The sequence below is a fragment of the Thermobia domestica genome, chromosome 2 (assembly GCF_964235325.1).
Source record: "Thermobia domestica chromosome 2, izTheDome1.hap1.1, whole genome shotgun sequence".
NCBI classification, from domain to species: domain Eukaryota; kingdom Metazoa; phylum Arthropoda; class Insecta; order Zygentoma; family Lepismatidae; genus Thermobia; species Thermobia domestica.
The window spans coordinates 135,008,687-135,030,615 of NC_137455.1; the positions used below are offsets into that span (position 1 = coordinate 135,008,687).

The 21,929-nt window shown below is 36.6% G+C and overlaps 1 protein-coding gene across 1 annotated transcript in view; it reads left to right on the forward strand.

Annotated features, from left to right (window-relative positions):
- LOC145675670 (NBAS subunit of NRZ tethering complex-like) overlaps nt 1–21,929 on the forward strand; it is a 163,537-nt gene that overhangs the window by 127,617 nt on the left and 13,991 nt on the right. Inside the window, exons 35-37 of the mRNA XM_081746258.1 lie at nt 9,275–9,453; nt 15,415–15,653; nt 18,990–19,109. Of these exons, the coding sequence (XP_081602384.1) occupies nt 9,275–9,453; nt 15,415–15,653; nt 18,990–19,109 (538 nt within the window). The remainder of the gene's footprint in view (nt 1–9,274; nt 9,454–15,414; nt 15,654–18,989; nt 19,110–21,929) is intronic.

A 21,929-nucleotide genomic window follows, 5' to 3' on the forward strand; every position in this document is an offset into this window, starting at 1 on the left:
TTCATCTTCATATTTTACCCATTAATGCAGTATGTCTTTATATGTTTGTAACTTCTGTTGATGAAATATTATAATATAAATATCCCCTATATTGTTAATTGTGCATATCTTTCATTCCGGACTTACTTAAACAAATCTTTCACGCTTAGAGTATTTACATAACAAAATTCCAAAAATACTTCACTGCAAGTAAATGTGTTATCAAACAAGTAAGATTGTCATGTACACTATGTGAAAGAGTTTGGTTTGTATGGCCTAATAATGTCTCAATATTCAAACCGGAAGTTGCAGTGGATTTCTATCACTTGCGGACTTAGTTGAAATGTATTCGTGGGACGCTTAATCAATTGCAGAAAATCACTTCTCGCTATCTGTTAAACAGTTTTTACTGTATAACGATCACCGTTAAATCCAGAAGTGGTTGATTGTCTGCTACTTCCGGTTTTAGTAGAGATACTAGAATGAAGACTGAATGTATTCTTGGAAGAACTTAATTGATTACAGAAAATTGCTTCTCTCTATCTATTACGGCTTTTATTGTTACGATGATCAAAGTTAAAGAACCGGGAGTGGTTCTTTTCTGCACTTTCGGTTTGAATAGAGGGCTAAGAGAGATGGTGATACCTATTCTTAGAACCCTAAATGGGTTTCAAGAAACCGTTTCTCGCTATCTCTTATTGTTTTTGCTCTATGTAGTTTAATATTGAAACGAGAAGTTATACTGGATTTCTACCACTTCTAGTTTTATTAGAGTTCAGGATGGAGATGAAATGTATTCTTGAGACTAATCAATTGCAGAAAACAGCTGCTCGCTATTTGTTACTGTTTTTGCTCTATAGTGATCAACGTAAAAACCGGAAATAGTTAATTTGTATCACTTCCGGTTTGAATATCGCGTCTATCAATGAACTCGTTTCTTAACTTTTGACCCCGTACATTCTGACTAAATTTGGTGATGATCCATCAAATAGTTCTGGATTTTTTTTTTTTAATGGACGGACGGATACTCATATAGAGTAAATACATAAAGGAGGGTTTTTTTTTTAATTTTTTTTTTATTTATTTAACGGCAGAGTTAAGGCTATGTTTGCCTTTTCTTACACTCAAATGTATACAATATATACATACTACAATTGATGTCAAATCCATGAAAAATACAATTACTACATTAATGCATATATACCTACACACACACATATACCCCTACACACGAATCTGCTCCCTTACATACCCCCTCCCCCCATACCCTCATACTATTTATCGTAAAAACAAGAAAACTATACATACAGCATACACAGAACGATATATATATTCTTAAAAGTATACTACCTTACATTCCCCCCTCCCCCATACCTCCCCACTAACCTAGTATTATAGATACATACCTCAAGTTTCTGTTTACAATTGGTTGCTACTGCTCAGCTTTATGAAAAAAAAAAAAAAAAAAAAAAAAATCATTCCCGAGATTGGTGTACATTGGCTAAGGCTATCAGATATTGCTTAATTTCTTTTGAATGTCGCAATTGAGGGTGAATTCCTTACATCTGGTGGAAGTCTGTTCCATTCTCTAATACTAGAGATTGTGAATGAATTAGCCATTTGATTCGTATTATGACGAGGTATCGACAGCAGTGTTGATCTGCTAGAGCGAGTATCACGATTGTGGCTATCTCTAACATACTGTAGTTTATTGTGAAGATATATAGGCACACCAAATGTCAAAACTTTAAATAAAATTGTCATTGATTGATATATGTAGCGAGCTTGGATACCTAGCCAGCCCAATTCATTAAAAAATGGCGTCAAGTGATCTGAACGTTTAAGATTAAAAACATACCGGACGCATGCATTCTGAACCCTCTGTAACTTTCTTAGCGCTTTTTTATTTACGTTGCCATAAGCTCCAATGCAATAATCAACATGTGATAGTACAAGGCTTTGTACTATAGATGCCTTCATTGGATAAGGCAACGTATTTTTCAAACGGTATAGAGAGTGCAATGCACCAAACGCCTTTTTGCATACATGATTTATATGATCCGCCCATAGAAGATTCTGATCAAATATGAGGCCCAGATTTTTCACTTTATCCTCAAAAGCTATATGTGTGCCATTTAATGTAATTTTAGGAAGTTCGGTGCTCTGTAGTCTGGAGAGGATATTTCTCGAACCTATTATGATACATTTAGATTTATTGGGATTTAGATGTAAATTATTAGATTGGGCCCAGGCACTTATGCGTTCAAGGTCTAAATTTATGAGTGAGATAGTGTCGTTTATGTCTCCAAGATCTGTCGAAGTATATACTTGAACATCATCTGCATATAAGTGATATTTAAGGTGGCGAATTTGTTGAGACAAGTCATTTATGTACATAGAGAACAGAATCGGTGCTAAGACCGTTCCTTGACTAACTCCACAGTGCACAGTTGTCCATGAACTTTGATTGTCCAGAACAGAAACACGCTGATATCTATTCTGAATGTACGAACGAAACCATTTAACCGACGTATCTGTGAAATGAAAGAGTGACTTTAGTTTTGTTAGAAGAATTTCGTGATCGACCGACTGGAATGCTTTAGTGAAATCTAAAAGTAAAAGTATTGTGAGTTGTTTCTTATCTATGCTTTCTCTAATGTCATCTGTAATTTTTATAAGAGCCGTATGTGTGGAGTGTCCTTTTTTAAAGCCAGACTGATATGGACATAAGAGATCATGGGAAGTTATAAAATCAGACATTTGATTTAATACAATATGCTCCAAAACTTTCGAGATACACGGCGTCACGTTTATTGGTCTATAATCGTTCGCCGTTAGTGGTTGTGCTATTTTTTTGAGGGGATGAATGAGAGAAAATTTCCACTGGCTAGGAAAACAACCCGAAAGTAGAGAGGAATTACATATGTCCATGAAAGGGAACAGAATATATCTCCTAATCTTCTTAAGGAATTGTAGTGGGATGTCATCCGCCCCTATTGAATTGGATGTAATTTTTTTCAGAGCTACCTCTATTTCTAGGACAGAAACCGTTCTGAATTTAAATTTTTCGTGGATGCTTGGGTTTTCGCGTATGTTTTTCATAGTAGATTCTTTTGTAACATCGTCTATAGTAGGGACCTGAGCAAAGCGATCGTTTAGTTCGTTAAGCGGAATGTGCATAGATTGTACGTCAGTCTGACGGTTTCCTATACCGAACATGCGCAACTTATTCCAAAGATATTTGGGGTTATTACTTTGAGTGCATAAATCAGACGCAAATCTAATTTTAGCAGTTCGAACTTTTTGTGTACATTTATTTCTGAGGATTCTATATTCTTCAAAAGTATTGGCAGAATCACTAGGATTAATTTTCCTGGACCATTTAAATTTCTGATATGCCAAGTCCCGTTCTTTCATGAGCTGCAAAATGTCTGGTGTGATCCATGGGTTAGCAGGTTTTTTAAATCTTTTGTTTTTTTTAGGTGCATGTTTATTGAGGAGAGTGTGAATAAAGCTATTGAATAATTCTAGCTTGCCTTCAGTGGAAGGTATAATTAGAATGTCATTCCAGGGTATTTGCGCTGCTTCCCTTTCTAATGTTTCATCATTTATGTGTTTTAAATTTCTAAAAGTGGAGATTTTAGGTCTATATTTAGGAACTTTTAGTGAATAGCTAGCGTATATTAAATCATGACGTGAAAAGCCGGGGGCAGGAAATTGCCCATGACTGACAATTCTAGAGGGGTCTGCAGTTATAATATGATCTAGGAGGCTTTCACTATAGATTGTATGGTGCGTTGCCTTCAACGCACACAGTGAAAGGTTGAGTGAGAGAAGGGATTCTTTGTACTTTTTACACTCATCTTTCATCGAAAGTAAGTCATAATTCGTATCCCCAAAAAACATGATATGTTGGTATACAGGAATATATTTAGATATCTCGTTTAGAAAGTTGTCAAATTTTGCTTTAGGTGGTCTATACACCACTGCTAAAAGCACCTTTTGGTGGTTTAAATTCACTTCTAATATAAGGAATTCACTCTCGCATGTATAAATATTAGGCGATTGACTCACCACTTTCACTTTTAGGTCGTTTCGTAGATACGCACATACTCCTCCCGCCCCCTTCCCCGTGCGATCGACTCTCAAAAGTTGATAATTTGGGAGTTCGATCAAAGTGTTACTCAATGATGGTTTCATCCAGCTTTCCGATATTAAGATGGCATGCATGTTTAAGGAGTTAAAAGTAGCTTTGAATTCGTCTATTTTTTTCAAAAGAGACTGTGCATTGAGATGACAAATGTGCATAGCTTGTGGATGTTTACCAACCACCCCCTGCAGCTGGAGAGAGAGGCTCAGAGCGGGAGGGTTTACGGTACAGCCATTGTCTCGCGAGGGAGATTCTTCTAGGTCATTCACCGTGACATCACCCAACCTTGACAGCCATTCGGGGAATAGTGTTTCTAACTCAATATTAATATCACCATGTACCATACTACTTAGAAATCACGATGTAAAAAAGAAAGAAACAAAGAGAGAGAGGGAGAGATAGAGATTAAATGAGTAAACAGAACATCAACACTTACCAATCTCGGGACATTGCGGACTTTATAAGTTATCATCAGTAACACTTCAAACTTCACGTTAGACGTAAGCACATAAACTCTTACGAGGCTATTATAAACTTTGCGAATAACACTTGATAATAATAATGTTAGTACTATATCTAGTTCGCACTGAGAACCTAGCACACTAATGGATAAAAACATTGAGGTATCAAGAAACTCACATAAAAAAATATACATAAACACCCAAAGAACACACATTGACAAAGACACATAGTACATCCATCTTCCCACTTCATTGTACGCAATTTATACTACACCCTCTGTCCTCCTCACTACCATCGTCTCTAGATTTTTTTTTTTTTTTTTAATAATGAAAAAGGTTCGGCTCAAACTTTGTGCTTAAAGTCTACTAAAATATATGCACTCCACACTGTTTAAGTTTGTTCCTCTCCCATCTGAATCATGGAAAGTTCATTTGCATTGCTAACTGTGTATTTCTGCCGTCCACATAAAATTACAATTCGTCCATCGGAAGTCCAACAATTCCGTATCCCAAACTTTTCCTTCGCACACCTAAGCAGTTTCTGTCTATTCTTGGTGAGGGACTCCGTTACAAGTATTTTCGAACCCTTTAGTTTTTTCTTGCTTTTCCATACAAGGTCCCTGTAGCGATAGGAGATAAACTTCACTATAAGAGGTCGATGACCTTCTTTCACCACTGTAGCAGCATTTCTTCTACGGGGAGTTCCCACCCTATGACAACGATCTATTACTGCGACGTCTAATTCAACATTCAATTTGTTTTTGAAAACATCTAAGATCATGGTGGTCGAATCTTCATTAGGAGTCTCCGGTAGCTCATGGATTAGCAGACAGTTACGGCGACTATATTGCTCCAATTCATCAATTTGGTCCTGGTTCGAAGCAAGGGACGACTTTATGCTGTCAATATCTTTGCGCAGTATCGTGATTTCAGTTTTAATCTTTTGTATCTCATTTAATACAGATACCAAGTCCGCATCCTTCTTGTCTTCGTCGCTCAACAGTCCACTGCCCTGTACACTTGCTGATGATTTCGGAGATTCTAGTGCCTTTGAGACAGTTTCTTCTAATTTACTAATTGTTTTCTCCAGGGAATCACATCTATTTTCGAGAGACTTCTTCGCAGACTTTTCCACCTTTTTACCCTTTGGATTCACCATTGCTAACGAAGTTTGCAACACTGTATGAAGACACCAACAGAAGACAAATGAAGCAAAACACTGTTTTTTCTTTTCAAATCTTTGTCACATATATCTGTTAATAAATACCCGGCTATCACTTCATATGAAAGCAAGGACACTATTTATATACTGAGCCATCACTGTTGGTCAGACGTTGAACTAATAAAATTGTGAGTAGCAGCATTTACCACAAGAAACTGACAATAGTAGAGAGAGCGAAATTACACATCAACCAGCACCTCCGCCATGTTCACTATTTATTTGAGGTTTGATTAATAAAAGTCCTTAATAAGAGTAATTTTGAGGCCAGGAAATATTGAGTTGCATTATTAGTAGCACTTTCGGTGTGTCATGTTTAAGTTCAAATATTACTGGTATTAGAATGCCTTGGTCCCAAGTAGGCTTAGTGGTGGACAAACAGCTTGTATGTGGGTTTTCTCGTGGTTCTCTGGTTTCCTTCTACTTTCGTCATTCCGTTATCATTCAGTGCATATTTGTGCGATGTTAAGCTAGAAATAAAAGTAAATAAATAATTGAAAAAAAAATGCCTTGTATATAAACTTGTTCTGATTTCAGTTTAGTAGCGAATTTCACTCTTCGTAGCCTTGCTATTATTACTACCTGGGGTGAAAAGTCCCGAAACGAACAATGAGAAAACTTTTTTTTTGTGTGTGTGTGTGTCAAAAATCGATTTTATTCTTTCTTCAAGAGCAATACATTTATTCCAGTGGTTAACATTTGGATTCCTTTCACGTAGTACGATTTGTCAAGGCTCCAAAGTATGCATCTGTTTCGCATTCAACATCCTTACTTGACGCAAATATCTTCCCCGGTGCCACCTCTTCAAGTTAGGAAACAAATAATAGTCGCTGTGGGCCAGATCTGCAGAATGCGGAGGAAGGGGAAATAATCCATACTTCGGTTCATTCAAGTTTGCCATTGCTTTCATGGCTGTGCAAACCGATACCTTGTCTTAGTGATAAGACAACTTTTTTTCTCTTCGCCAGATACTTTTTTTTTCCCTGATTTCATCGTTCAAACGGTCCAATAATACAGTATAATACTCTTCTGTGACTGATTTTTCCTTTCTTAAGATAACCAGTGAATATCCCAAAAATAATTATGTATGCCTCCCACTGATCTAGTGAAAAAAAAAAAAAAAGTACTGGTTAAGACTTTTCCAGTCAATTGTTGCGTCATTGGTCGTTTTAAATGGCTTTCGCCCGGTACCAGCCATTTTACAAACTGGTTATTGGACTCAGATGTGTAGTGATGGATCCGTGTTGCATCCTTTGTTACGATTAGGCGCATTGGATTACGCTGAAATATTTTCGAAACACACTCTAGTGACACGTTGATGTTTTTTGTCGATTATTATAAAACTCGACACTCATCTCACACTAAGCTTTTAAATATGCAAAATATTCCTCACGCGTTCTGTTGATATCTTTATTGTCATCTATCTCCCTCATTTTTACTTTAGGGTCGTCCAAAACAACGCGATGCTTTTTAATGTTTTGTAGAGTTGAAGCCTCAATTAGATTTCCAGAACGTTCAGCATCACCGATGCTTGTACAGCGGGGGACACTTCTAAATGGTACAGCCATATGGAGATTTACGGCTAAGGTGTACCATTTAGAAGTGTCCCCCGCTGTACAACTACATTTAAACTCCCGAAACCATCGAGAAATGGTTGTTTTCTACGAAGCAATGTGCCATAATGCTTTTCAAGGCTTTTTTTTGGGGGGGGGGGAGGAAAGGAGATTGGACGTATAGCCAAATAGCAATGTTCAATAAAAGCATGAAATTCTTTTTGGTGTATTGCTTCCACAAAAGCACAAGTAGCATCACTTACATGACTACAACTCGTAAACAAATAGCCGAACCTCATGAATGGGACATGAACTTTTTGAAGTTGGTGCTTTCTTAAAAGTCATATGAATACTTGGTTTCCTGTGCCATCTACCTTTTACCTCATGTAGTAGGAATAAAACAAAAATCAAATATCAGAGAACAGTGTAGGTATTTATTTACGCCAACACTAACAATAAAAATTAAGTAAACTGATAATCTACCTCACTCGTCATTGTACACTGAAAAGATCTTCAAGTAGTAAGAAATAGTTAATAAATGCGTTAGTGATATTCAGTTCGTGTATGAATACCGTTCACTTTAATTATAACAAAAGTCCTCACAATCAAGCTTATATTTTCGAATTTTATAATAGTTTGAGTGTTCTAATTCATATGAAAATTAATTTGCAGGGACAAAAAGCAAAATCCATGTTATTATTTTATCTTTCTAATATACATGGTTGTATAAATAATGAAAAAAACTGTAGTTTGCAACATGTGTAGATGGTAACATGTAACTTGTAGATGGTAACTTGTGCAGCACCTGACCGTTGTTAATGGTGTGATCGTCTGTAATATGTCAGATGAAGTAAAATGGAGGTGTACGTTGAAGCGGACAGGCGGTGGTGATGCCAGTGAGAGACCTCTATGGAATAACATTGCCCAAGATAATGATGGCCTATAGAATTTATGGCGAACAACATTATCTAAGAGTAATAGTAGACGGAAGAGAAGTCTCAGTGATGGAAATCATTGAGCATGAAGAGAAGTGTCACCAAGGACGTAGAGCGAATGCGGCACAAGGTACTGTAGAACTTAATTACACGAGTCTATTGCGACAATCACCGTTCAACACGAATTGCATATAACTCGAACATTCGCGGTCGGCGGCAATTTCCGAATTTCTGACTATTCCCAAGAATGCTCTTGCAGTGAGAAAATAAAGCGGAGAACATTCAAAGTGGACCACTGACGACTGGAAACGCGTATTGTCCAATGACTCCTTTTAACCTTATTTTCAGCAACAGATTGTATTTATGAATGTATAGACGCCCAAAGAAGCTTATGCTCCGAAGTCTCTCTTCCTTACCGTGAAATTTGACGTTGATTCTGTAATACTATGAACCACAATTCCCTGGTATTTCATGAATCCTATAACTACATTTCTAGGATGCATTGCTGCCGGTGATTATGTGCATCCTTTGTCCCAATGTTGTTTCCGGTCATTGATGTTCAATAGGACATGCGCCAATTCACAATGTTGGAGGCATAATTTCATAACATCGGAATGAAGTACAACACCTGCCTGCTCGCCCAACCCCAGACTTTACTATTATTGAACATCTGTGGTTAGTTCTGGAGCTTAGACTTCAGAGCAGATATCCTCCTATCTCGCTAACAGAATTGAATGTTACATTGCATGATGAATGGTATATTATTTCTATTGAAACTATTCATGACTTGTATACCGCCATTCCACGACGAGCTGTTCTATAGGCTAACAGTGGTCCCACGTCGTATTAAACAGGTAAGTTGCATTTTCGTCAGATGTTTCTATATCTGTTAAGTCTTTACACCGCAGGTATTTCCATTATGTTGATAACCATATGTATTTCTCAATATGAACATGTATTCTAATGTTTATTTTCAGAAATTGATTATAAGCGGCTCGTAGATGGCAGTGATATATTAGATGTGGTATATCCGGTGTTAAAAAAGGACAACGTATCTTCTGTTGCAAAGCTATTGAAATCCCTTCCATCACAAATCAAGTGTCATGTTCATTCGGGAAAAATATACGGTCTTTGGGCTCAGAAGTATTTTTTTGAGGTGAGTATAGTTTCCTTGGATGTGGTAATCTTACAAGGGAAAGTCCCACAAGTTGTCGCTCAAATCGATTGCCATGTAGTACATCTGATAGAGCATCATGAGAAATGAAAATGAGCAAAATTTGAGGTGCTATGGACCAGAAGGATAGGACCTACAGGTCTTCGACATTTGAATATCCAACTAATTATACCTAGAAATACATACTTTTTAAGTAAATATCTTGAAATCGTTAAAGCAATCAAAACAAAAGGTGCACAATATAATGAGAACAAAATGCCGTATCGAAAACCACAAACAGTGTTGCCAACTCAGCATAAAAGTATTTTGTTTGAAATAGCACCATATACAAATGTGCACAGATTTGAAATGCATTATTATCACTAAATATAACAGTGAAGTGTAGTGATACAATGTTGCACAGTATTGGAGCTACATGTGCTGAAAATGTACAATTGGGAAGTCTGATATGTGGCAACAAAGGGTAATAAAAGAATCTGGGTTTCATATTATGAATTTAATTCAAATGCAGAATAACACCAATAGTATAACATAGCAAAATGCCAGCAGTGTTACAAAAGATTGATACATTTGAAAAACGGAATCGAGTGATCTCATTTTTATGTCCTGTGTCAGCACCGAAACTATATAGGACGGGACCTACAGCGTAAAGTGGATCCGACCCACTACGAAAGACTAAAGATCAGTAGCGGTTCGTGGTCTGTAGAAGCGCCGGTTGCAATCTTGCAATATCAAAGGTATGTAGTTACGCGCAAGTGTTCCCCTCCCCCAGTATTCTTGAGTTTTATCCAAAAAATATTCAGAAAATATGAAGAGGAATGTCTTTTAAGCTTTCAAACAACCACTATCAATGCAAGTTTATACACTATTTATATACAAAACTTCTACGAAAATGAAAAAAAAAAAGTTTAACATTCCAGGAATTTAGACTAAAGAAGACAGATGAGTATTGAAAGTGAACGATTTGAGATTAATTTTTATGCTCTCCGCCGGAAGTCGAACACCGAATCATGTGCGCGAACGACACAGAGCTAAGAATTAGACCAGTGGTAAGACATTTTATTCTTCGAGACTCGATGCCCCCCCCCCCCCCCCCCACTCTCTCCAGAATAGGATATTTTCATTTTAAAAATAAAATCTATCCCAAGAATTTTTACTTTTGTATTATAAATGTAAAATAAAATCTATTGACTTCGAACGACCGCCCTTCCCCAAACATTCAGCTTGGATCCGCCCCTGCTACCACCAGACTCGTATTTGTAATTTTGCGAGTTTCTGTTTGGTGAATAACTTCTTTCTTCCAAGCGTCTATATCTCACTCAACCTATCAATTGAGTCAAGCGCTGCCAAGCGGAGGAATTCGTAACTACTACAGAAGCTGACTGTTGTATACCAGTTGAAAACGAAGTAGCAACTGCAAGAGAGCTATACGGGAGGATAGCAGCGACGCAAGAATAAATCCACTTCCTCATGTTAAGACATAGGAGCTCGCTGCCATATGCTCAATGTTACTGCTTCCAGTTGCAACGCTCTCTGCCACTGGATTTGTAAATCACTCTCTCTCTTTCAGTTTTTTAAATTTATTTTTTTAGAAATTAATCAATACTGTTTTGCGCTCAAGAGCAAAGGTTTATTTTTTACTGATACACTACTTCGATACTTTTAAATATCTTTAGTATTAAAAAACATATCCGGTTGCACAACCATGCAACATATAGTACCAGCCGCCACTGCTAAAGATGACAATGAAATACAAGATGAAAAGTACAACAAAAACCCCCGTGTCCGAGGCGGAATTGGAACCCGCGATTCCTAATAAGTCTGTGGCCTAGCCTTCTAGACCACACGGCTATCCGGGCCGATTGAAAATGAAATGAGGTAGTAATAAAATAATTATATTTCCAATGTGAATATGGTAATATTAGACATCATATGGTAATCATATGATGTGTAGGACAGGAAGTAAAAGAATATGTGACTTAACTCAAAAGACATAAACCAAAAAAGTACTCTACCAAATCTGGATAAGATAATCTGGAAAACCAGTTTACAGAATTAGAAAACACGGTTTTTTTCCTCGCGTGTAAGAATTTGTTTTCGCGAGTTGTCTGAATATTCACCGGGGCTACGAAAGTATAATGCAGATCCCTCACTTTTTCTAATGAATTCCTTTATTATCCACTGTTGCCACATCAGACTTCTCCATTGTACATTTTCAGCACACGTAGCTCCAACAGTGTGCAACACTGTACCACTACCCTTCACAGTTATCTTTATTGATAATAGTGCATTTTAAATCAGTGCACATTTGTATATGGTGCTATTTCAAACAAAATACTTTTATGCAGAGTTGGCAACATTGCTTCATCTATGGCAAAACTGTTTGTGGTTTTCGATACGGTATTTTGTTCTCATTACATTGTGCACCTTTTGTTTTGATTGCTTTAACGGTTTTCAAGATATTTATTTTAAACGTACATAAATCCATGATATAATGTTTTGTATATTCAAATGTTGAAGCTTTGTAGGTTCTATCCTTCTGGTCCATAGTACCTTAAATTTTACTTATTTTCATATCTCATAATGGTTTTCATATCTCATAATGATATTTTCATATCTCATCAGATGTGCCATTTGGTAATCAAATTTGAGCTACAACTTGTAGGGCCTTTCCTTGTTAGAATTAAACTTTGGAAACATGTAAAGATTAGTTTATAATTCTTGTTATTGTTGAATGGAAGAAAGAGTTGTGTATAGGTAATATTTTTTACTGTGTGCTTGTAATAAACAAAATTAACTTTATAACGTATCCTTGGCCAAAGGTATAAACTAATATCCAAAATTTAGGCTACGCGTAACATTACAAAGGGTTTCAGATTTATTTTTTTACAACTTTATGTTGGTGGATTGTCAAATGCCTACTTAATATACTAGTTGGAAATATTGTCATCTTTGATTACATAGGGTAAGACATTCTTTAGACCAGGAGTATTGAACCCATCAGACAGTGGGGACCATATTAATGATTTCAGTGACGCTAATGTGCCACTAAGCTGTACTGCAGTATTTAGAACTGTACAGTGCTACCCTCTATTTTTTCTTTATTTATTGACTCGGGGTTTCATGTTAAGTACGTAATTTTACAGAAGGCGTGGGCCGGCAGAGAGCTCTCCTAGCCTCCTCTAGCTCACGGACCATGTAATGAAGACTCCTGCTTTAGCCCAAAGTAATTGCTCAATAAAATGTCACCTGGTGCAATACATACAAAAATTAACTAATATACTATGCTGTCACGTCTAAAGGAGTCAAAATGAAACATGAGAATTCATGTCTAAGAGTGAGTTCTATGTATCAGTTTAAATTGTAGATGGAAGTGTTTACTATCATAAAGTATATGTACGCGTCGTGCTACAATTAAATCAGCAGTTACAAAAATGTCAAATCCATTGTTTTTTCTCACATAACGAGTTAGCTGTAAACATCTATCATCCATTCCAATCCTCTTGATATGATATAAAGGCTTCTTCACATCTAAGAAGTTTTTGGCTGTAATATATTTTAAAACAGAAACCAGAAGAACACAGACAATAGAACAAAATTCGTTTGTACTTTTCTCAGTAATTGGGTTTCGTGGACTCGTTACCTTTATGTAATAATTGATTCAATTGTGCCTTGGATAAGGATAAATACTGGACATATATATACTATATGAATTGACATCAACCAATAAGATAACTAAATGTGCTTCTCTTATTTTTCGGAAAAAAGTTAGTGCTTGGAATTGCTACTTATGACAATGGATATGGCAGTGGCAATTATAAGTGATTAATACAATGCTTGGATAATGAAAATTATGCAGGACACTGTCTATTATAACTACTATTTTAACGCACAAAAATATTGATTAATGCATGTGTAGTAATCTACAGCTTGGAATTGTTTATCAAATCATCTTCAGCGAGACAACACTATCAGTGCTGCTTGCTACTATGCAGAATTATCAGTAATGAGCAGTAACCTACCTCAACAATTTGGCATTGGTCAAAAGACACATTATCTTCGTATTTCACGACAGCTGGTTCGTTTATTGTAGAAACGAGTATAAAGATTCCATAGAATTGCAGTATTAAAATTTACTTCTTCACAGTTTTCTTGACTTGCCTTGTATTCATTACAGCTTTTATGGCTATTTCGATGTCTTTTAGATCACGAGAAAATTCGCTTACAACGACTAGTCCGCTGTCCCTGTTACATCTTCCCCGTATTATAACTTTTATTCGTTGTGAGATCTTTGTTTCTCAGAGCGATAAGAAGATGTATACGCAACCAAGACAATTTTATCTAGGCTGCTACTTTTTTCTTTCGTGTCAAAGTTTGAGAATGACATGTCTGTCTTCAATTGCACTAACTCAATTTATATGTTCATAGTTATTACTTAAAGTAAGAATACATTTCATTTTGATTTGATTTGATTTTGAGTTTAACGTCCCTTTCAGCAACGAGGCTATATGAGACGGTACCTACTGATTAACGTGTAATCCGAACCACATGAGCTCCCGCCGGGAATCGAACCCGGATCTCCCACGCCAAAAGCGCGCGCGCTAACCGCTTAGCCATTAAGGAGCTCAAGAATATATTTTATTTATATGGTAGTAATATACTGGTGCAAATGCATTTAAGGATATCTAGTAGAAATCCACGAATGTGGCCAGAAGTTGGTGCACAAAAAGGTTATGGTAGGTGGTAGTGGTCTCATAGGATATCCCAAACATATTATACAGTGTGTTCAAAAACAGTATTCACCTTAACAGTACTTGTAACCATTCCGAATTTGAGCACATAAGCAGCTCTTCGGTCAGGTAGCTGGGCATGCAGATGCTAAATGTCTTAAGATACAATGTCCCACGCTTGCTGTAAATCTTGGCGTAATTGGACGATGGTTATTGCCAGAGTCCAGCTTGTGTCATCCTACCATCCCTGCCAACATGGAAATGTGCGTTATTCTGCTTGAAAATGAAGTTTTTTGAAGTGAACAGAATTGACGCACTGTCACAGTCATATTCCCCAATGTGTAGCTTATTTGCCCTCATACCAGAATGCCAGGTGTCGATCGTGTATGACAGGTGTGAACATGCTGGTTTTTCCGCTCACTTGCACGTTTATAGATATGCACACGACGGTCATTGCGTCTTATATGGAAAAGACTCTCATCACTGAATATTGCTGCTCTCTTATTTGCGTCGCCACTGCAGCCTTTCCCAACATCACCAGAGAAGCATGTATCAGAGGTGATCGTGTGAGAGAAACGCGGGAACATAGACCTGCCTCCAGTGATCGATTGTTTGGTATTTCGCTTATACATGGGGGATTACAGTGACTTTCATTGTACTTACGCTCACCCTCTTGTGATTAGGGTGGCCCGAACGACACTTGTGTCCATTCGCTGCCTGGTGTCGCGAGGGCACTGAGAAAAGAGGAGGAGGAAAAAAGTTTATTGTGGGAAGCATTTGCATCGCATCTTGTATGTGTCTCATACAGACCACTGACACATCACAACAAACGCGAACGGGCACACGGCTTCTCGCAACCTCACTACATGGCCCGTTAAAATCGCTTACTTGGAAAATGGACGTTCGCTAGCTTCACTCTAGTATTGCAAACTGTTTTTCGCACACAGCCACACTCGTCGTTTTGTCCGACGACAGATACTACAATGAGCCTGCCATCTAAGATGACTAGGTATGCGTGAACCTTCAAACAAAGATCAGAATACTCTCTATAGATACTGACGTGAATTTCATTCGGATTGAACAATGTATATGGAATGTTTTTAAATGCATTTCTACCAGTGTATATATATATGTAAAGCTAATACTGACAAGAAAATTTTTGTTTCTAGAATATACAATTATTTAATAATAAGACACATGTAAATCATTACAGGAATATTATGAGTCAGGAGCAAGTTCGTTGTCTACACAGGATTGGCTTGAACAGTACGAAAAATGCAAAACTTATTTTCCTAAAATGTCTCCAGAGGATATCCTTGATTTCATAAAAGGCATCTGCTTTCAAGAACTTTCAATTGATAATATGACTACAGATTGTAGAATAGATATTCTGAGGAAGACTTCGAAACACTGCGAAGAAATGGCAACGGAAGAGGGAAATAGAAATTCAGGGTAAGATTATCTGAAAATTATTTCTAGATGTGTATTTTTGGAAAGAATATCAAGTATATTATAATATAAGCCTCTTGAAAAGCAATCTGTTCAATAAACTCAAAATGTATTCATCTTGCTCTTCTCTGACTTGAAGTTAAGTTCAGGCTAACATATTAAACCTCGAATTTTTACTGATAGCTGTCAGCATTGTCAAGACGTAAGTGTAAATAATAATAATAATAAAACAAAAAAAAAAGTTTTATTGGAGGTTAATTGTAGAGATTGAAAATATTTACACTGGCGATTAAAACTGTTTGCCACAATACAGTATACGCATCTTGAATCTTTGTTCTTCTATTTCTGAAGTTTGTGACGACAATTAAGGTATCAACGATAGTATTCCACGTCCTGTCCAGAGTGTTCATATTGGTGTTTAATTTGGATTCCTTTGTTCGAATAAAGATCTCGTTTGGTTGTCTTTATACGAACGGTGAAAACTTTTTTCATAACTTTCATTTTATCGATATTGTGCTTTGTGTATTTAAGATATTTTGGAAAGCCCATTTTAAGACATTGGTGTGTTCGGCATCACGATTTTTTTTTTTTTTTCAGCTTAGTCAATGTATTCCTTTTCGTTATACGTGTAAATAACTTAAGATGTACGTAAAACTTCATAGACACCTGCGGAATAATAAAAAACCTTCTATAATCTGTTAGTTTCTCTGTATGTTTTGTGAAAGAACTAAGGCTGTGCTAAAATTATGCTTCATCAAAATTCCTATATATTTTACTTGAAACCGAATGAAATAAAGGCTTACTTATCCATTTTATGGTATTATATTTGGTTCTAATTCTGTTCATATTGAGATATGATTCAACCTGAACCATTACCATTTTTCTTCTCATGTTTAATAAAAAATTGCGTTGTTTTGTTGTTACTATTAGAACAATTGCAGTTGAGGCTCTGCGAAAGAAAATCTTTAAATATTAGCTTTCGTGCGATTCGAATCTGCCAAATTTGCATATATGGATTGGGTGCCTGCTTTATGTTTCCGGTATTGGTGTGGAATTTGTTTATCCAGAAAATTTACAATATTCTTAATTACCGTTCCTTCGTTACTTTGATGTTGGAGTGTATGGCGTTTAGACTATATAGAGAAGTTGTAGTTGAGCATCTTCATATAAAAATATTCACAAGTCATCCGCAAATAGGCAGTATTTTGGGTATTATAAATTGAAAATTCCAATATCAAAATGATCCAGAACTACATTTGCCAAGAAAATGGATAAAGGCTTTTTTCATAGCTGTGTTTCTAACCGTTGACCGAAAATTGGAAAACATTGATTTTAAATGAGCACTTCAATAGGATAAGTACTCCATCTACTTCAGCTATGGGACTTTTTGTTTCGTAATAATTTTCTCAAAGTGTCGATCCTGTGACCGTTTTCTTCCCAATGTTTAATCAAAAATTGATTTCAGTAGTTCTATCGTTATAATTAAAACAAAGAGAACCTCCCCCCTCCCCTAATACACAGACAATGCCAAGCTTTTGTTTTATTTGTGTGCCGAATTTGCATGTATGTACTGAATGCCTGCCATATCTGTGCTGTACGAGTAAACCTTGGTGTCAGCGAAAATTTTGTTTTGCAAAACTTCTCTACCTACACACCCACTCTCTACTTGTACATGCATAGTATATGAGGAACCCACTCGTCGCGATTTTTTTAAAAATATATATATAGACCTAGATATTTATTGAATCGTGACTTAAGAAACTTCCAAAAGTCAGGGAATTCGTGGTCGCCAAATGAATGGGAATTCTGAAGATACAAAAGAAATTTCAGTTGTGATCTGTTAAATTCATATAAATTCCTTTGAAACCTTTATTATGAACGTGAGTGTCAAATATTCAAATGAGATGTTAAGAGGATTTGTGAAATTAATATTTTTATAGTCCAGTTTTCACTCTCAATTGAGTCAATTCTTTAATTAAATTAAACTTTTGGTGTTTCATCCCTGTATTATTCATTTTAACTGACATTTCAAATTAGGAGAACTGTTGTACAATTATTGTGGTATAATTTTAATTGTTACAACTTTACTTATCAAAATATAATAAAATATTTTTACAATTTACAGTTTAATTCAAATTTATAATATTAAGTTTTTTCTCTTTTGAGTTTAATGTCACATTATTATGCACTGACGCAAAGGGAGATTGTAATCATGAGATAAATAATAATGGTGGAATTAAGAAAGTGGGAGGAAATGGGAGAACCCAGAGAAAACTCACGCATACTTGGTTTGTAAACCACAAAGCTCAATTGGCGCGAGATGTAATTGAACTAGGGATTCTACGCACCAGAGGTGAGCTCTATTATTGAGTCATCCCAGCTCTTGTTCCTTTTTTTCTTATTTATTTTTTTTTATTGTAGTAAAATATTCCAAATTTCATTTAATTTCAAATCTTCCACTCGATTCAACGGTTATCACATAATTTTTATTTCTGTTGCTTCTCTTAATAACCTTTTATATCCCCATGAGAGTATCTGTATAATGGACACTTTTTCAAATGAAATTTTATGATCTACCTCTTGTGCGTGTTGCGCTAATGCTAATATTTTTGGTTGAATGCTACCCATATCTGGTTTAAAGAAATTAGTGTTTATTTATGTATCATAAAATATTAAATTATGTACGTTGTCCTCAAAAATACTACTGTTCCCATCTGAAACAGCACTGAGATGGATCCAATCCAACCGTGCCATTTACGGACTCACAATGCACTATATTAGAGAAGGGTTAATTATACGTCCGTTTGTTCAACGTATGTTAGGCTACGTTCATATGTGGTTAAATAAATACGTGGGATGTCTAATTCTGCTTGATATTTCACAGAACTTAGTATTCGACACACGGATGAAACACCAGAAATTTAATTTATTTTATCACAGATCTCTCCATGAAAATTTAATTATAGATTATGAATATTCCCATCTGTGAGATATATATATATATATGAATCATTCTAATCCACTTAAAATTAGTTTTTTTTTTTTTTGGTATTAGATTAGGGTGTTTTTTTTTTTTCTTTTTTTCCTCTCTCTCTCTCTTATCATCATCGAAATAGTACTTCAAGTTTCAGAACTCTTGTTGTTTTAGCGCTAAAACACTGTGCTGTCCCTTCTTATGATACAATTTCTTTAGGAGAATATTGCATTTGCATTATTCTCCTCCTCTAGTAGATATTCGTTATATTTCTTGTTTGTTTTCTATTAAGACGAATATTAAAGTTTTGAGGATCCGAATGTCATATCGTTTATTTTATATTTAATATTTATTTATGTTCTCAGGAGCCAATGGACAACAGCTGCTAAAACAATAAAATCATGGTTAAACCATTTAACTGTCTGTGGCTCTAGGAAAAAGGATTTTTCATATGATAACGATCCTGAACTTAACCAATTATACAGGTAGGTGTAGAAAGTGTATGTCACTATTCCACGAAACAGTGAATATTGTGTCAAATTATATTTACTTCTAGACAAGTTGGTTGTGTTTTTTACATTACATTAATTAACAGTGTATTCAGTATACAAATAATTATCAAAACAATAGCAACACCCATGTATTGTAACAGTCTTTTGTAAATTAGTAAAGCTAAGCGTTTATATGTTGGAACTTTAAAGGTAACCAAGAAAGTTCTGTGGCTTTTTGTGGAGCTTTGTGTTCAGTTGGCCCTCACACCGTGAGTTGAATGCGAATGGAGATAAGGTGAAGATCAGTTGTTGGTTTGGGTATATCCAACATACTACTTGCTTGTGGCAGGTCAGTTACACCATGAACATGCATAAGATCAGAGTGAACATGGGACCTCCACAGAGCGTTATAAGAGTGTGTATGCTGTACGAGTTCAAACTGGGGTCAAACACCGTTGCAGCAGGGCAGAAGATATATCATGTCTTTGGTGAGCGTGTCGTGACTACACGGATAATGCAGCGGTGGCTTAAGTTTAAGGACTGTGACGAAACACTCGAAGATGCATCACGTGCCTGAAGACCAACACATGTACAAAACGAAGATCTTCAGGCAGCAATTGAGGCGAACAGTGGCCAGACATGTGAGGAGTTGGGACTACAATTCAGTGTAAGTGAAGAAACCATTCTCCATCAAATTGGGAAGTCATTCAAGTTGGGTCGAGGGTCCCACATGATTTGACTTCGGGTCAGAAGGCAACGCGAGCAGACACCTGTGTTTCTTTGTTGTCTCATCTGAGGAAGGAGCCATTTCTGGACAGGGTGTTGATATGTGGTGAGAAGTGGGTCCTGTACAAAGCTTTACGGCACCTTCATTATTGGTTAGCATCCCATGAACCGGTTCCAAAACAACCGAAACTAACACTGCACAAGAAGATCCTCATGTGTGTTTGGTGGACTGCTCTCGGCATCGTGCATCGGGAACTGCCATCAGCTGGTCAGAGAATCAATGTAATTGTGTACTTTCAGCAATTGAGCCATGTTAAAAAAAAAAAAAAAAAAAAAGTTACAGAACAACGCTAAGCCCCACATGGCTAGGATGACCCGAAATACCATTCTACGCCTTGAATGGGAAACACTATTGCATCCGCCATACTCACCGGACATCGCACTGTCCGATTATAACCTGTTCCACTCCGTGGATAATCACCTTAGAGGCCCCAGTTCAGATTCCTAGTAGAGGTGCAAAATGCACTTGATAACTTCTTTACTTCATGGCCCACCAAGTTCTACCGTGATGGGATCCAAGGCCTTCCAGAACGTTGGCAGAAGGTCGTCGATGCTGATGGGGACTATTTTTGATCTTCCAGGTACGTCATAGGTAATATCGATGTTCGAAGGTGGTGGGTGAAAAAGCGACAAAACTTTCTTGGTTTTCTTTATATCTTATTTTAGTACTGTATTGGCTTGTAGTGAATAGTACGCTAGTAGTACAGTTTCGTTTGGCGGTGTAGTACAGTTTCGTTTGTGCAATAATCCAGTGGTTGGTGGTATAAAATGGGACAGCTCTTCGATTGAAAAAAAATCAAGCCCCCCTAGTTAGGGGTCGCATTTTGCAAAATCCTGTCTTATCTTCAGCCTCGGATACAAGGAAATATAAACACTCAAAGTACTACGCCTGATAGTTTCGGAAATTGGCGAATGGCAAACAATCACTTAAACTCTCCTCCTCCCTTAGGGTTGCATTTAGCAAATCCTAGTCTCGTCTATAGCCTAGGATACAAGGAAATGTTTATGTAAAATTTCAAGATTCTACCTTAATAGTTTCAGAGATCTGGAAAATGCTAAAAGATCACTGAAGCCCCCCTTAGTGATCGAATTTCGCAAAACTGTGTCTTATCTACAGTTCTAGGGCAGCGTTTCCCAATCTTTCTGATGTCGCGGATCCATTTTAGCGACTGTTAATTCTCCGCGGTCTCCCATGAAATCAAAAATGATTTTTTAAAATTATATTTTACATATCATTAAAATTAAACGATAAATTACATTTTTACAACACTAAATGTATAATTTATGACAACGCAATACTGCTAATATATGACAATGCAGCATCTTTCAGTCAAGGTTGGTAATTTTAATGCTCTACACTTACTAGAATTCATCACATAGGAGAAGAGACAGTACCCGCTTTTACCCTTCAAGTTTCCCCGAAATATTCGTTTTACTGTCTGGGTGAATTGTTCCTACCATTTTATTGTAATTTGACGGAACTGAATTGTACATACACATTTGAATTATGTTGATCAACACTGATTAATTTAACATTTTTCTCTTTAATCCTGCACAATTCAGGCGAATAATGATTCTATAGGGTGGTCCATAAGTCTTAGTACAGTGGATTATTTTGGAAACAAACATGATTAAAGCAAATCTGACTAGCAGAGGGCGGACTTGGATAAAGAAGCTACTGATTGATGAATGCGTGGTGAATGGCGGCCATCTTGGATCCAGGTTATTTTTTTCAAATGGGAAGGTAGACATGTGACACATCACTCAACACTGTTTTTTGCAGGTGAATGCAGTCCCGCAAGCAGAAATGCGTTATCATGTCCCGTTCAAAAGTTATGACGCCCCAAAGTTGACGGTTCTCTGTTTCCTTGCAGGGAGAGCGACTGGCATTAACGCTGCAAGAAAGACGTGACGCCCCAAATTTGACAGGTTTTCTTTTCGTTGTAGGTAGAGCGAGATGGCACTGACGAAGCAGGAAAGAATTGAGATCATCCTAATGTCTGGGGAAGGAAGCAGTCGTGTGATTGC